This window comes from Mus caroli, chromosome 1 (genome assembly GCF_900094665.2).
Source record: "Mus caroli chromosome 1, CAROLI_EIJ_v1.1, whole genome shotgun sequence".
Lineage (NCBI taxonomy): Eukaryota > Metazoa > Chordata > Mammalia > Rodentia > Muridae > Mus > Mus caroli.
This window is the reverse complement of record NC_034570.1, coordinates 47,803,203-47,819,009: the sequence shown is the minus strand read 5'-3', so window position 1 is coordinate 47,819,009 and position 15,807 is coordinate 47,803,203. Positions and strand designations below refer to the sequence as shown.

At 40.6% G+C, this 15,807-nt stretch overlaps 1 protein-coding gene across 5 annotated transcripts in view; it reads left to right on the top strand.

Annotated features, from left to right (window-relative positions):
- Hecw2 (HECT, C2 and WW domain containing E3 ubiquitin protein ligase 2) overlaps positions 1-15,807 on the top strand; it is a 374,063-nt gene that overhangs the window by 306,460 nt on the left and 51,796 nt on the right. For all 5 annotated transcript variants that reach the window (XM_021160080.2, XM_029476576.1, XM_029476580.1 and 2 more), the window contains 2 exons: positions 7,418-7,501; positions 12,440-12,549. In XM_021160080.2, the coding sequence (XP_021015739.1) occupies positions 7,418-7,501; positions 12,440-12,549 (194 nt within the window). The remainder of the gene's footprint in view (positions 1-7,417; positions 7,502-12,439; positions 12,550-15,807) is intronic.

Sequence of the window (15,807 nt, the reverse complement as noted above, 5' to 3'; positions counted from 1 at the left end):
TGTGACTGTGATAACCATCAAGAGCATTCACTAATTTTCCTTTCTTGGCTTTGAACCATGAGGGAACTCCAAGCACTTCTCTAACACAACCTCAGGCAACAGCATTGAAAGCACTTGTATTTGCAGCTGTGTTAGTGAGTTACCAGGAGCCCAGGAAGCCAAGGATTCGGAGTCTGCACTGCTGCCTCTAATTCTTTCTTAACTCGTGTCCTTCTTTCACTTCAAGACCCAAGAGAGGATTGGTTTCAGTGAGAATATTTTCTGTGGGAATTTCAGTCTTAAGACATGGCTGGTTGTCCTCAAATGACCTCCTTCGTGTGAGAGAGTCGCTCTCTGATGGCACATGTCTACACTGGGAGGAAGTGGTTACAAGCCGGGTGTGAGAGGCAGCAGCAGTGGAGCTTTTCCTGCACTTGTAATCAATGCAGGTTAGCTTTGGGGTTTTTTGTTGTTGTTGTTGTTATTGTTGCTGTTATTTTGTTTTGTTTTGTTTTGTTTGGCTTTAATCCCCTCTGTATCTCCCTTTCCACATCTCTAAGTGGATTCCAATTTAGTCATTTATGTGAAGTCAGCTTTCTGATTCTTTTTGTTTCCTGCCATGGCAGAAAAATGAGAACAATATTGTTTATTAAGAACACGGAGTGAAGGTTTTTAGGAGTCTGCCATTTTAGCATTGGCCGATCACGTGCCTCATTTGTATTTTACTGTGTTCTCCTGTGCAGGAAACACCATGAAGAGCATGTGGGCAGAGGCATTCAGGAGGAAGGACTTTTGCCCTCCAGAGACTCATACCTCAAAAGTAATTTATAATGTTTGTTATGAACCTCTAAGATTGAGCAGAATTTCTTTATGACACAGGATCTTTCACCTTTTTACATTAACAGAATAAACTTGAATCGATATGATAAAGTCATATTCAGAATCCTATAATTGCAGTCAAATGTGTTAGTAACATGTTCAAACTAGATTAATTCCAAATGCTAAATAGCTTTATGGAAATTTGTATGAGCCAAATCCCATTTTCTAAAAGGAAAAGAAGTATTGGAGGTCAGTCATGTTGACTTTAGCCACTTTTATTCTGAAGAAACTTAAGAATGTGTAAACATAAAATTGCCCAAAGGCAATAGAATTAATACTTTATCTGAGACTTTTTTTTTCAGAAGTCAAATCATCAATGTTGAGATTATCAGTTGAAAGACACACTTGTCCTTTTGGGGGGAGGTTAAAGAGGGTGTGTTGTCTTTTTTTTGAGACAGGGTTTCTCTGTATAGCTCTTGCTGTCCTGAAACTCACTTTGTAGACCAGGCTGGCCTTGAACTAATAGAGATCTGCCTGCCTCTGCCTCCCATGCTGGCTTAGACCCTTGTCTTTTGTTTTCCTTGTGTTGGGTTCAATTCTGATAGTTGTGGCATGAATCCTTGGCATTATCATGGCATCTCTTCCCTCCACAACAGAAACTTACTTGTGTGTGCTGACTTGTATTAGTCTGCCAGTTTATTTAGAGTGCCCCTGTTGGGACTCAGATCCGGGACAAATAGCTGAGGTGCATATTTTACAAACCAAAGGAGACCTGGCTTCCAGGTTCTCCCAGCATCCCTCAGTCCCCACCTGTTATAGGGCATGGCTGGTATAGCCCATCCTCTATCCTGAACTTTGCAGCCCAGGGTTCGGGTTTCCTTTCCTCCAGGAGGTCTTCCCTTTATAATCCAGACATTTAGGTCTTTCTGCTCCTCTCTCTCCCTGTGTGCTCTTTCTCTGTCCTCTCTCTTCTGTCTCCCTCTCCATAGCAACTTCCCCTGGCCTCCTTCCCTGAGACCAGTGAACCCACTGGAGAGCTCGCCAATGAACCCACCTTTGTATACTTTAATTTTGTGGCTCCCCAATAAACTACCTTTGTACACTTTAATTTGGCCTGAATTAGCTCATTTTATCAACTCCAAATACAATAGTGATGTTACTGAATGCATTTCATGGTGTGTGAATTTCACCACTTTTCTATTTGTAGCATACTGCAAAGCTCTTCATAGAATAAGACATGGCATTTTTCATGCAACATTTAGCATAACTGCATAATATACGTTTTAAGTTCATCTCTTTGTTTTCTCTTTAGCCTGTGGCAATGCATATTATATAGCTTCCCTTGATCATCTTCATGATACAAATTAATAGTGCAATAAAAAAGTTCTCTTTCCAATCAGTAAGAGAATTGTGCATGAGCAGAAAATGGGCACCAAGGCCCTGGTGGTGTAAGTGACAGTCCTGGTCACTAGCATTTGAAGAGTTTGTGTCTAATTGTTAAGCACTTGTCTTGTAGCTGCATATCATGCAGCATGAAGTCACATGGTGGGAAACAGTCATGCCTGTCATCTATAGTATCCAAACTATGCTCTATCCTTTCCATTGTTTTGGTCACCAAAATGAGAAGAAACTTACAACTTCCAGCAGGACTTGGGATTTTTGTCTGTAGATCTCTAGTAGATGAAGGTCGCAGTTTGAGGAACACTGGTCTATAGGACATTGGGCAAATCGGTGATAACCAAAGAGCAGTTCCTTCTTCATTCTTGGAAATTATGGGCCATTTCTGAGACTGCTTAATTGTCTCTTCCTCTCATCCTCAACCCTGGCCATTCTCTGAATCATCAACAAACTAAAGTCATTCTTGTTTTTACTTAAAAAGACTCTCTAAAGGACCTCTAGGCTAGGTGCATGTCTATGTCCGTGGCCTAAACCAAAACTCAGTTACATAGACAGGGTACTTTATGGAATTTTAATATTGCTTTTGATTTTTATTGCACTATAAGCTCCTGGACAGACAAACTTTGTGGTGTTCTTTAAGCCTGGTCTACATTGAGAGTTCCAGGACAGCCAGGGCTACACAGAGAAACCATGTCTGGAAAAATCCAAAGACAGAGAGAGAGAGAGAGAGAGAGAGAGAGAGAGAACCAATGCAATGGATAGCACTCTCTCTAGTGCTCTGTCCTGGAAGCTTGTTGCTGCGACAAATCTACTGGCCTGGTAGAAAGCTAGTCTCAGCCCACCACCTCTGGTATGTTCTCATTTGAAAATCAAACCAGTTGTTTTCATTGCCTAGTAGTTAGTATGTGGACAAGCAGTCTTCCCACTGGCATCCTACTCTGACACCAACCTCCTTTCTTCCCTTCACTATATCTTCCTTGTGGCTCAGATGAGTGGTGCGGTGTTCTTCTTACAGAACATTATAGGCCATGGTGAGGCCTAGAACGTAGCATCGGTACCATCACTTTGTCCAATTCAGGTGACCAGAGTTCGTGACAGTGCGAGCCTATTTGATTTTTTTTTGCTTTTGTTCCATTTGTCTCTCCTCACTGTGATGGTGGACTGAAGAGATAAAGTCCGTATTTGTTAAAGATAGCTTCAAAATCAAAGCATATTATTAATGATCCTTACACAAGAACTGGTTAAGGAACTGCTTATTCTTCTACAAAATAATTTTTTTTCCAATTTAGTTTTTTTTTTAAGCTAACACTTAGTTCTCTTATAAAAAAAAAAAATCACCAGATAATGGGCCTTGCCATCCTGTGTTTTAGAATATGATGCTAACACTAGTGGGACAATGACCTCCCTGGTTCTGATCTTCAAGGTAGAGTAACTTTGCAGGGAACCTGGCATCATAAGCATGTTTTTAAAAAATAAATGCCCAAGTCTCATGTCTCCATAATCTCTTATTGATTATACAGGATGGAAAATAAACATTTTTAAAGATAGTAACGTGTCTTGGGGTTTTAAAAAGCAATTTGGAGAGGAAAGGGTTTATTTGGCTGATACTTCCAGCCCATCATTGGAGGAAGTCAGGGCAGGAGCTCAAGCAGGGCTAGAACCTGGAGGCAGGAGCTGATGCAGAGTCAATGGAGGGGTGCTGCTTACTGGCTTGCTTTCCATGGCTTGCTTAGTCAGCCTTCTTAGAGAACTTAGGAACACTAGCCCAGGGATGACACAATCCACCATGGGCTGGCCCCTCCCTGCCTGATCACTAATTGAGAGGATGCCCTACAGCTGGGTCTCGAGTGACTCTAGCTTGTGTCAAGTTGGCACCCAAAACCAGCCAGTGCAACTGATCCTTGTCAAATTAACACAAAAACACATCACCATTAAGCCATAACCCTCATTTCTTATTAATCCCCAAGATCTAAATAATTTTCAAGGTCCCACAGTCTTTACAAATTCAAGCCCATTAAAATTTCAGTCCCATAGGGCGTGGTGGCGCACGCCTTTGATCCCAGCACTCGGGAGGCAGAGGCAGGTAGATTTCTGAGTTCGAGGCCAGCCTGGTCTACAAAGTGAGTTCCAGGATAGCCAGGGCTACACAGAGAAACCCTGTCTCGAAAAACAAACAAACAAAAAAAATTCAGTCCCTTTAAAGTATCCAATCTCTTTTAAAATTGATAGGGCCAAAAAAATGGGAATGGGTGGTTAGGGAAGTAGGGGAGAAGGTATGGGGGGCTTTTGGGATAGCATTGGAATTGTAATTGAGGAAAAGATGTAAAAAAAAAAAAAAAAAAAAAGTGGAGTAGCACCAGGACCAAAGCAGCAGAGAAAGTTAGGACGATTAAAAAAAAAATGGTAGCAATTATGCATATGTTACCATGATTAAAAAAAAACTCTATAAATTAAAGGTCATGCTTTTTAAATAAAAAAAAAATTGATAGTCTTTTACAATTCAAAGACTCTCAATTGTGGACTCCAGTAAAATGCTTTTTTACTTCAAAAGGAGAAAAAAGAATCAAGGCACCATGACAATCAAATTAAATCCAAGTCATCCAGGGTCTGGATCCACGTATCTCCAGGGCTCCTCCAAAGGCTTGGGTCTCTTCTCCAGCTCTGCCCTCTGTAGCACACAGCTTGTCTTCCAGGCTCTGGATGCCTCCACTCCACTGCTACTGCTGTTCTTGGTGGTCATCCCCATGGTACTGGCATCTTCAAATCACTGGGGTCTTCTGCTGTAATTGGGCTGTGCTTTCACAAATAGCATCTCATAAGCTCTCTTCATGATGCCAAACCTCAACTTGTCTTCATGACTCCATTCAGTCCTGGGCCTTCAACTGCCACTGAGGCTGCATCTTCATCTGTGTCCTCTCCTGCCCTCTCAAAGTGCCAGGTTTCAGCTACTCTCCATGATGCCTTCAAACCTGGCACCACCTGGGTGACTCTTGCACAGTACCAAATCTGGCTGCCAACACAAGGTACAATCTTGGCTGTCTCTGGAACTCAGCTTTTCTGTGCTCTCAGAAAACACTTCCCAGAAGATTTGACCTCAGTGATGCTGATATCTTTGTAATCATCACTAATTGCTTAGCTCCAGCTAACCAGCATAAATTGTTCCAGTAATGAAAAAGTTTCACTTTAGTAGTTCTGGTATCTTGTTAATCATAGCTGATTGTTCAGCCCCAGCTAACCAGAACCACAGAATCTTACACTGAAACAGCAACAGCCCTGATAGAGTCTTTAAACTTCCCCTCTGAAACGTCACAAGCCAAGCCTCCATCTTCTGTACTATTCTCAACATTCTTATTTTCCAGTATCCTACAGAACTTTCCACTGAGATCTCAACAGGCAATGGCTTTTCTAGCTGCAAGTTCCAAAGTCTTTCCATAATCCTCCCCAAAACCAGGTTCAGGTCTGTCACAGGATGGTTGTGCCATCCCTCACTGATCACTAATTAAGAAAATGCCTCACAACTCAATCTCAAGGAGGCATTTTCTCACCTGAGGCTCCTTTCTCTGTGATGACTCTGGCTTGTGTCAAATTGACACACAAAACCATCAAGGGCATAAAGGTTAGATGCTTCCTACACTTATAAACATAAGATGGATCTAGCTAGAGGAAATAAGAGACTGAACCCTGTACTCTAGCCCTGTAAACTGTGACTAAAGGCAAGTCAGTTTCTATGTGTTTGGGGATTTTTCATCCAGGCAGTTAACCTTGTGGCTTCCAACTCAGTAAAGAATCTTATTAAGGTGACTTGGATCTTATGAACCCAAGGTACAATGGAACTGGTAAAAATACCAAGTAGAGCTAAGGTGCTCTAAGAACTAAATCTAGATGAGTAACCAGAGACACATTTTGCTTTATGCTTCAGGTCTCATAATGCTGAGTTCTTAGCACTCACAGTAAAGTTGTGTATATGTTTGGCTTCCATATTCAAATGAAATGGTTTCAGTGCCATAGCTTAAACTTTTATTTTTCCTGTCATCTTAAGGCATTACTGTAGAATGCTCTGAAATAACATGATGTAAATTAGAAAAAAAAGAAAGAAAATGTTTTATTAAAATTATGTTCATATGAAAAGTTTAAGATATGAACATGAAGATGATTTGTGAATCCAAAGATGTTGTCACATGTATTTATGTTAAGTTAATGGCAGAAATAGCATATCATGGCAGTGTGTGTGTGTGTGTGTGTGTGTGTACTATATTACAGATCCAACCCAAAGCCTTCCATGTAACAGGCAAGCACTCTTTGATCTGTATCTCCATCCAAAGCTTTGTATCTGGTGTGGGAGGGCTATTTACTTTTCTACATTATACACAATATCTACTTTCCCGGTCTTAGCAATTAAAAATGTTTCAGGTTTTCATTATTTAGAATAACCATGTTCTTTTTTATTTTTTTTTATTTTATTTTTATTTTACTGAAGCTATAAGCACAGTCACAGGTACTGTTTGTATCACATGTAACTTACAGGTTTATCCTCAGGAAAACAGATGGATATTGTACCCATACCTTTTGAATGGCAGGGGATAAATCTGGGGGGATTGCTTTCTAAAGAGAGTGGAGTTATCCTTTCAAACTGTTGCTTAGAAGCAAACTCCCAGGTGGCCTTAACCCAGAAAGGGGATTGGTTTTACTGTCTGGAATAGTGCTGTCTATGACGCTATTTAGGTGGCAGAATAATTGTTTTCTCCCAACATTAGAAGTTGTTGTTGCCCACAGGGTCCTTTCCTTGTATGTTTTGCTTTGTACTTTTTTTTTTTTTTTAACTTTTTACTTTTTTATTTTTTGAGACAGGGTTTCTCTGTATAGCTCTGGCTATCCTGGAACTCACTCTGTAGATGAGGCTGGCCTCAAACTCAGAAATCTGCCTGCCTCTGACTCCCAAGTGCTGGGATTAAAGGCGTGTGCCACCACTGCCTGGCTGTTTTTTCTTGTAGTGCTGGGGATGGATTCAGGGCCTATTGCATGCTAGGCAAGCATTCAACCACTTCATCCCAGCAGTGTTCTCAAAAGCAAGGAGTGTGCCCTTTGGGGATTTGTATTCCTAAAGTCCCATAGCACCGTGACACTTATTAAGTACCAAACCATGATAGAAAATATGGCTATCCAATAAGTTACATCCCCAAAGCCTATCGTGGACATCTGTACCATTTCCTTGACTCAACAGGGAGAAGATCCAATTTATCCGAACGGAAGGGACCCCTGGATTGGTGCGGCTCTCAAGCGATGCAGACCTTGTCATGTTACTGAGGTATGTGACACTGGGCCCTCAGGTGAAAGCCTCCTGCTGTCAGATACTTTGGGATGTTTTTGAAAATAATATGCCACAGTGTTGGTAGCCGTAAAATGCCTCCTTTCTCCTCAGAGTCTTAAGGAAATCGTCATATTGAAAATTTAGGATGCAGCTTTCAGGGTAATTTATTTCAGATTACATCGATTCTGGGTAATTTATTTCGGATTACATCGGGTACTCCTAAGATTAGCTTACTCATGCTTCTACACTGCTGAGAGACAAAAAGGTTATACAGACAAACAAATCAAATACCACACTCATAGAGTAGAACGGAAGTTAACCGAAGAAGTACGTGCAGCTTACCCTGGGGCAGAGGAGAGGTCATTGATGGGTTATTTTCCCGCCACTTAATAAGTACCAAAAATAATAAGCCAGTTTAAACCAGATTAGATTATATAAAGATGAGTTTATTGGGAAGCTGCATTCTAATAGGGAGTTCACTGGCCCCAAGGACCAAGGTCACAGAAGTTGCCATACAGGAAGGAGAGAGAAAGGAGCATATTGCAGAGAGAGAAGAGAAGGGAGAAGGGAGAATCCAAAAATGTCTGGGTTATATAGGGATGAGCCTCTGGGGGAAGGGCAGCCCAGCCCTTGGGCTGGAAAGTTCAGGTTTGGGGGCAGGATATGTCAGGTAGGCACTGAGGGATTCTGGGAGAACCTGGAGACCAGGTCTGCTTTGGTATAGAAAATATGCACCTCAGTCCCTTGTCCCAGGCTGAAACCAAACAGTCATCTTTCAGTTTTCTTTCCACTTTTTTCTTTTCCTTTTCCAAAATGTGCTTTCTCTCCTTTTGCTGATTTCAGGAGTAGCTTATTTACTTTATGGTTTTTAAGAGTTTAAGGTTTGGTCAATGGTTCTGCGGATTTCATGGCGCTTAGTGGAACTGACCCATTGTATTGCCACTCGTGATGGTTACAATGTTTCAGTTTTTAAATTTCAGAGTACTTTGGAAGGACAACTATAAAGGGTTTTTTTGTTGTTGTTGTTTTTGTGTTTTTGTTTTGTTTTGGTTTGGTTTGGTTTGGTTTGGTTTGGTTTGGTTTTGGTTTTGGTTTTTCGAGACAGGGTTTCTCTGTGTGACCCTGGATGTCCTGGAACTCACTCTGTAGACCAGGCTGGCCTCGAACTCAGAAATCCACCTGCCTCTGCCTCCCAAGTACTGGGATTAAAGGTGTGCACCACCACACCCGGTTTAAGTTTTTTTTTTTTTTTTTTTAAACAACAAAACAAAACAAAGCAAAACAAAACAAAAAAAACAACAACAACAACAAAAAAAAACTTTCTCATGTTTGACATCAACCCTCAACTATAGGCAAATTAGAAATAAAATGCTTTGCAGGATCCAGTGGCTGGGAAACTGCCCTGGAGGTCTCCATAGGATCAACACCCCTCAGGCAATGCTGTGTTTATCCCTGAGGGCTAAACAATGCCACAGGGCTTTGTGATGTTTGCTTTCTTGCTATTTTCTTTTTCTTGAGACAGGGCTTTTCTGTATAGACCTGTCTTTGCAGGAACTCACTCTGTAGACCAGACTCAGAGGTCTAGCCGGCCTCTGCCTCCCTGTGCTGGGATTGAAGGAGCCCACCACAGTGACCAGGCTTGTGTGTTTTCTTTTTTTGGTTATTTTTTGGTTTTGGGTTGTTTTTTTGGTTTTTTGGTTTTTTGGGGGGTTTTTTTTTGTTTTTTTGTTTTTTGTTTTTTTTTTTTTTTTTTTTTTTTCGAGACAGGGTTTTTCTGTGTAGCCCTGGCTGCCCTGGCACTCACTTTGTAGACCAGGCTGGGCTTGTGTGTTTTCTGTTGGTCTTGACCTTGACTCTAATTCTCTCTCTCTCTCTCTCTCTCTCTCTCTCTCTCTCTCTCTCTCTGTTGTCCTGTATCTTGCTGAAAAGCTGTGTCCATTTTTGTTGCTATGAAAGCAAGATTCCAAAGGGTTCAATCACTCCCCAACTTTTGACTCTTAAGACCTTTGAGGAGGGTGTGTCACTTCTCAATCTAGCAGGTGGCTGACCCTTTTAACTGCCGGGTACTGAGTTCTAGAAATAGTATAGCCTGCCAGATAGTCAGGAACACTATTGATCTGCTAGTGCAAGAATAGGATGTTTCTATAAAAATAAAGTAATAGAAAAACAAAACTCATATGTCTCTGAAAGGCGGGCAGAAGTAGAAACAGGGAACAAACAACCTCAGACAGTAGAGACTTTTAATGTGGGGTGAGGGGGTGTGGGGGGGTTAATGTCTCTAGAGGAGAATCCCTAAGGATGGAAAGTCTGCCTTATGCACCAAAGTCAGTATAGGGCAGAAGGGGAGACTGGGGAGGAGTCTGAAATCAGCCATTACAGGGAGTAAAGGATGAAAGCTGAGTATTAAGAAAAAGAATGTCTTGTGGTGGGTAAACATCCCCGGGAAGCCATTGTCAGGTGTCAGCAGAGGGAGAGGCAGGATTAGGAAAATATGTCTGGAATGAGGATTGCTGTGGTCTCACTGCCCAGAAACCAAAAGGGAGAAGCTTTTTAAAATGGCGTGGCCTTGGCTACAAGTCTCAATCTTCTTCTCTCCTTAGTGAAACAGTCTTTAGATGGTAAGTCTTAAATATCTTAGTTAATTATAGCTAACTACCACAGTCTACATGAGTTTCTTATATGTAAAAGGATCTCACAAATAAAGAGCAAGATTACTTCCTCACCTGCTTGGGGAAATAAGTATGTTCACTGAAACTAAAGGGCCTTTGAAGAAGTTGGAGAATTTACTCACACATAGTGATTCTACAGTTATGGCATGTTGTGCATTTAGTTCTTGACTGTCATTTCATTTATTAAATGTATTTATTAATAGTATGCAATGAAGCAATATACTATCTGTCTTTAATAAATAATATTTACTACTTATTGGAAATGGGGGGTTGTTTATTCACATTCTCAGTTCTTCTGTATTTTACTTTAAATTTATTTCAGTCAAAGGCTTAAGAGTGTGCTTGCCACATACTAAGTGAATCTGTGTCTCCTTGGTGTTTTATATTTTAAAGAAGAGAATTAGTCCCGGTAAACATGTACTTGATTATCTGTTCACTAAGGTGTGAGAGAGACTGTGTAGCTTTAGGATATTATTCAAAACACTTTAAACCCATGTAAAGGTATTTTTCTATTGCTATTATAAAATATAAAAATGTAAATGACTTGAATTTGTTATTGATTATTCATTTCCTATATACTCTCAATAACTGATTTGATTTAAAATGTACTTGTATCAGGTTTATCGAGTGATTAATAAATTTGGACATATAAAATAGGAAGTAATTAATAAATTTGGATGTATAAAAAGTTTTAAAGTTGTATAGCAAAAGATGCCTGAAAGGCATGAAAAAGGTAGCCAACCGAAAGGGCAAAATTGGCAACAGATGATGAGCAGGTGAAGAATGGCTTTCAGTTATTTTTAAAAGTAGAGAACCTGGGCAAGGCAGAACCTGGGCAAGGCAATGACATGGCGTCACACGGGAATTAGAGAGTATTTGATTAATACATGTGTGGAAGACCGTGGTGACCATACGTGCAGTTTTGTACAATGAGCCACCGTTTTCCATGACATTTGTAGAACCCAAAACATCTGATGCCAGCTGAGGCTGAGGAACTCTTGTCTCATTAAAGTTTCTGGTGAGACAACTTCTCTGGTGCTCCATCTAAAAGGCTAAAAATGTTTTTTTTATATTTTTAAGAATTATGTATCTGTTTCACATGTCTGAGTGTTTTCTCTGCATATGTAAATATGTATCACATGTGTGCAATGCCTACAGAGGCCAAAGAATCAGGTCCCCTGGTATTGGAGTTACAGGTAGTTGTGAGCCACCACGTAAGTGCTGGGGTCTGAATTCCGATCCTTTATAAGGACAGCAAATGCTAAATGAGCCATTACCCTAGCCTCTAATTTTGTCATATCTCCAAATGAAATATTTTTATATTCTTAATAGATTAAACACTTAGAAAATTTCATCATCTTAAAAAAACATATAATGAAAAAAATTTATGTACATATTTAAAAATATAAGTAGAAATATAGGTTTGTGTTAGAATAACATTTATAAAAATATTAAACTACGTGAAGCACTGAATTCAAATAATATATGTTTGTTTTTTAAGGTAGGAGACCTCATGTCTGCACTTGAACTGAAATTCCATTATCCTTATATTTTACCTTTGTGTGATGGTAATTTAGTATATAGTCAAGCATTATCAGTGAACACAAAAATCCACGGAAGCCATTTCTTTTTGAGGATGTTTTAACCACATATAAGATGTCAGTGTGAAAGTTTGGTAGAACAGCAGCCTATGTGTCAGTTTGTAACTAGCCACAATGCTAGTTGAATTACAGGGCTTGGTGAAGAGGTCAGGGTGGGTTGGGTGGGTATGTGCTTTGACTGAACAAATATGATTTTGTGTATGAACTGTATTCACACTATGAAACTCACAGGTACAGGGGATACCATGTAGAGAACATTCTTGGTGCCATTGGTAATAAAAAGCAGGAAGTTGGGGAAAGAGATAGGGATAGTAAACTAGTATATTCATAGAATGGCCTGATAGACAACCAGCAAAACGAATATCCTAAACCTTTGTGTATCCACACAGATATCAGACTACAATAATATTTTTGATTGAGGATGTAGGTAAAATTCAAGCATAATAAATACTTACAGACATTTAGCAATGTTTATGACAGAACTATATTTTACCTGTGCACGGATATCTCTGAGTATGAAACTATGGAAGGAAACTACCTGTTAAATCACGATGGAAGAAAACAAGAAAGCCCTCATAGAATCCGACCTCCTCCTCCTCACTGTGGAAGCAGTTTACTTGGCCTCATTGGCTAACGTATATCCTCTGTTCCATGTCTTTTCCTAGCTTGTTTGAGGAAGAGATAATGTCATATGTGCCTCCTCATGCCTTACTCCACCCCAGCTACTGTCAGTCCCCGCGTGGCTCCCCTGTATCATCTCCCCAGAACTCACCAGGTGAGTCTTCCTACTACATATGGGAATTCTCTGAGAAGCACAGGTATGGAGTGCTCTGCCTGCTGACAAGGACACACTGCGTGGTATTTGTTGCCTTTTTAAGTAGCTCGCTTCCTTGTAAGTTCATTTTGACTGAAAGCTTATAAAGATAAATGGCAGTGGTGTAACATATCCTGCTGTAGAATTCACTTCACATCTTGCTGCCTACTGCTTAATGTTTCTTGGAAAATATTAGGGCACAAAATATTTTGCAAGCTCTTTTGATTTAAAAAGTTAGTTGGGGTACAGCTTTGATAGACAATAAAAATGTTTCCACTCTCAAGAAAAAAAATTGAGAGTTTAAATTATTTGATACAACGGACTTGGGTATTTTTCTCCTGTTGTGTTAACTAATTGTCTAAGATGGTGTGAAGGAGATGAATGGGCAGATGAAACAAGCTAATGAGTGAAAACTTATTTGAACTCTTTTAGAAGAGGCAGATGGGAATTAAGGGGTGATGAATGCTCAGGTGTGTAAACGATATGGAATGGATCTTTACAAATTATTTTTTTACCAAAGGTAACCATGATGTTGACAGAATATCAACTATATCTTTTTACAGGCAATGTGTTATATACACTATTTCAGTAGAAAATCAAACTTCAGTTGTGACACTGAAAGCTGCTATGCTCTTTGATGTATTAACTTGTGTTCTCACACATTGCTCTGATAATAAAGCTACAGTCTAATTGAATACCACAAACAGGAAAAGCTCTATTAATCTGTCTGTGTAACACAGATTTATTGAGCATCCAACTGTGATGCAAGTGCTGAGTTAGAGCATGGCCGTGTGAAATGAATACTACAGTCTCTGCTTTTGAAGGGTTCACTGTGAAGCAGTGAGGCAGTGGTGAGTCTATAGCTCAGTGGTCAGTGCCCTGATGGCAAGACATCTGGGAACATGGGTGTGGGAACACTTGTTTAAGGAAGACTAAGATAGCAGGGGTGAGGGAACCTTGAAGGATGACTGAATAGAAATTTGCTAGGTGGGGCTTGAAGTTTAGCTGGATGGTAAGGAACTTGCCTAGCCCTGGGATTGGTTCCCAGGACTAGGTGAAGGGGAAAAAAAAATCTCAAAAAGACCAAACTGGCAAACAAAAATCAGAACTGGAAGTTTCCCAAATGGGCCAAAGGCAGAAACATTCTGGATAAAAGGGTAACATAGGCTGAGTACAGACAGTGGGATTCTGAGGAGAAAGAATAGAAATGAAAGGCAGTTCTGAAGATTCAGGTTGGAAATTTAGGCCAGAGTAGTGGTCACTGAGGTCTTTCTGTTGTGATCATAAAAAATAAATATTAAGATACGTTCTATGGAGGTGTGGTGAGGTATGGGGGAAGGGGGTGCCTCGGTGGGCCCATTGTCAAGGCATCCCTTCCCCCTGAGAGACCAGCCACATGAGATGGTATAGCATAGAGTTTATTCAGGGTGTGAGGAGGGGAGTTAAGAGAGTAGTAGAGACAGAGAAAGGCAGGCAGAGAGAAGGAAAAGAGTAGAGAAGTAGAGGCCAGCCATGGCCATGTGGAGAAAGGGATGCAGGGAATGGGGAGAGAGAGGGAGCAAGGGGGCAGGACAGAGAGGAGTAAGAGAACAAGAGAGAGAGGAGGGGGCAAACAGCTCCTCTGATAGTGGGCCAGGCCTACCTGGCTGTTGCCAGGTAACTGTGGGGTGGAGCTTAGGCAGAATCCTAACATTTTCTATGTGACCTATTCCAGCATAGACCCTGACTTGGGAAAGGTTATTAATAATGTCATGAATTTAAACCCAGTAGCCTGTCTTTGGACCTTAACTTTAGCATCTGGCTCTACTATCAATGCCTTGAAAACTGGCTTTTAGTGAAATCTCTGAAATTTTATAAAAAGAAAAATGCCAATATTAAGGATCCTATTTAATGAGAATCAGTTTGATGACAGAATCTAAGGCCCTGGAGGTAGAGAAACCATTTGAGAGGATGTTGCATTAAACATGATAAAGAGCTGGACTTGGCAGGCATCGGTGATGGGATACAGGGATAAAGGGATGGGACATGTAACATACTGAGACTTTAGGACTGAGCCCAGCTAAGAAAAAACCAAGGCAAATTCGAGAGTCTTCTTGCCCACAATGCCCAGCAGACACTGGAACCACTTGCCAAGAAGGGAAGAAGATGTAACTTTTAAGGAAATATAAAATGAGCTTGACTTGTTACATGTTTGTTTGTTTGTTTGTTTGTTTTGGAGAAATTTGGGAGCTCTCACTCTGAGATACCCAGTGTCAAGCGGAAAAATATAGTTAGAAGACATCAAAGACAATTGGACAGTACAGAGATTGACAGCTAAGTAGTCAGTCTCGAGAACTGAAGCCTAGAGTATAGGAAGGACTGAGAAGACGAAACAGGAAGATCACAGGAGAATTCTAATATCTAAGGATTGTGCTAAGGTGGAGGATGAGTAAGAGGATGGTGGGGTTTAAAGTAGAATTAGGGAATTGTTTCCAGGGGAGTCCATTTTCAAGGAGGTGTGGTTAATACAGCCAGATGCTCAAAGGATTCGAAAAGAATGGAGTGCTAAAAGAGACCAGGAAATGTGAAATTCATAAGGTTAAAAATTATCTTTGCCAAAGCAGGCTCAATAAAGTAGTAGATGATACCTTGGACTGTGCCAAGTGCAGTATGCTAAGTGCATGCTGCATGATGCTAATTGAATCCCACAAGTGTAGAATGCTCTTTTTAGAAAGTATAGTTGTCACAGAAACAAATCTGGACAGTAGTCAGAAACAGAAAATTGAAGGGAGGGAGGGAGGGAGGGAGGGAGGGAGGAAGGAAGGACAGACTGTCTGCTGGGGAAGTGAACCTGTATGAACACAAGTCTCAGTGTGATGTTGATCAAGACAAAGAAGCACCATGGCTGCCTTCCAGCTCTTGCAAGGCAGCATACCACAGGCAAAGGCTCAGATCAGCATTTGGAGCAGTTAGACCCATGGATGACACATGAAAGGAAATAGGTATCTGCCACTACAGATAAGTTTAAAGGTGTAGGGGGAGAGTCAGAATTCCCAGTTGGCCTCAATGAATGCCTTTACCAATAGAGAGACTTTGGATAGTTTATCTCCTGTTAGAAATTTAAGTTTCCTTTCTTTTTCTTTTTTTTTCTTCTTTTTTATTAGGTATTTTCCTCATTTACATTTCCAATGCTATCCCAAAAGTCCCCCATATCCTCCCCCCCACTTCCCTACCCACCCA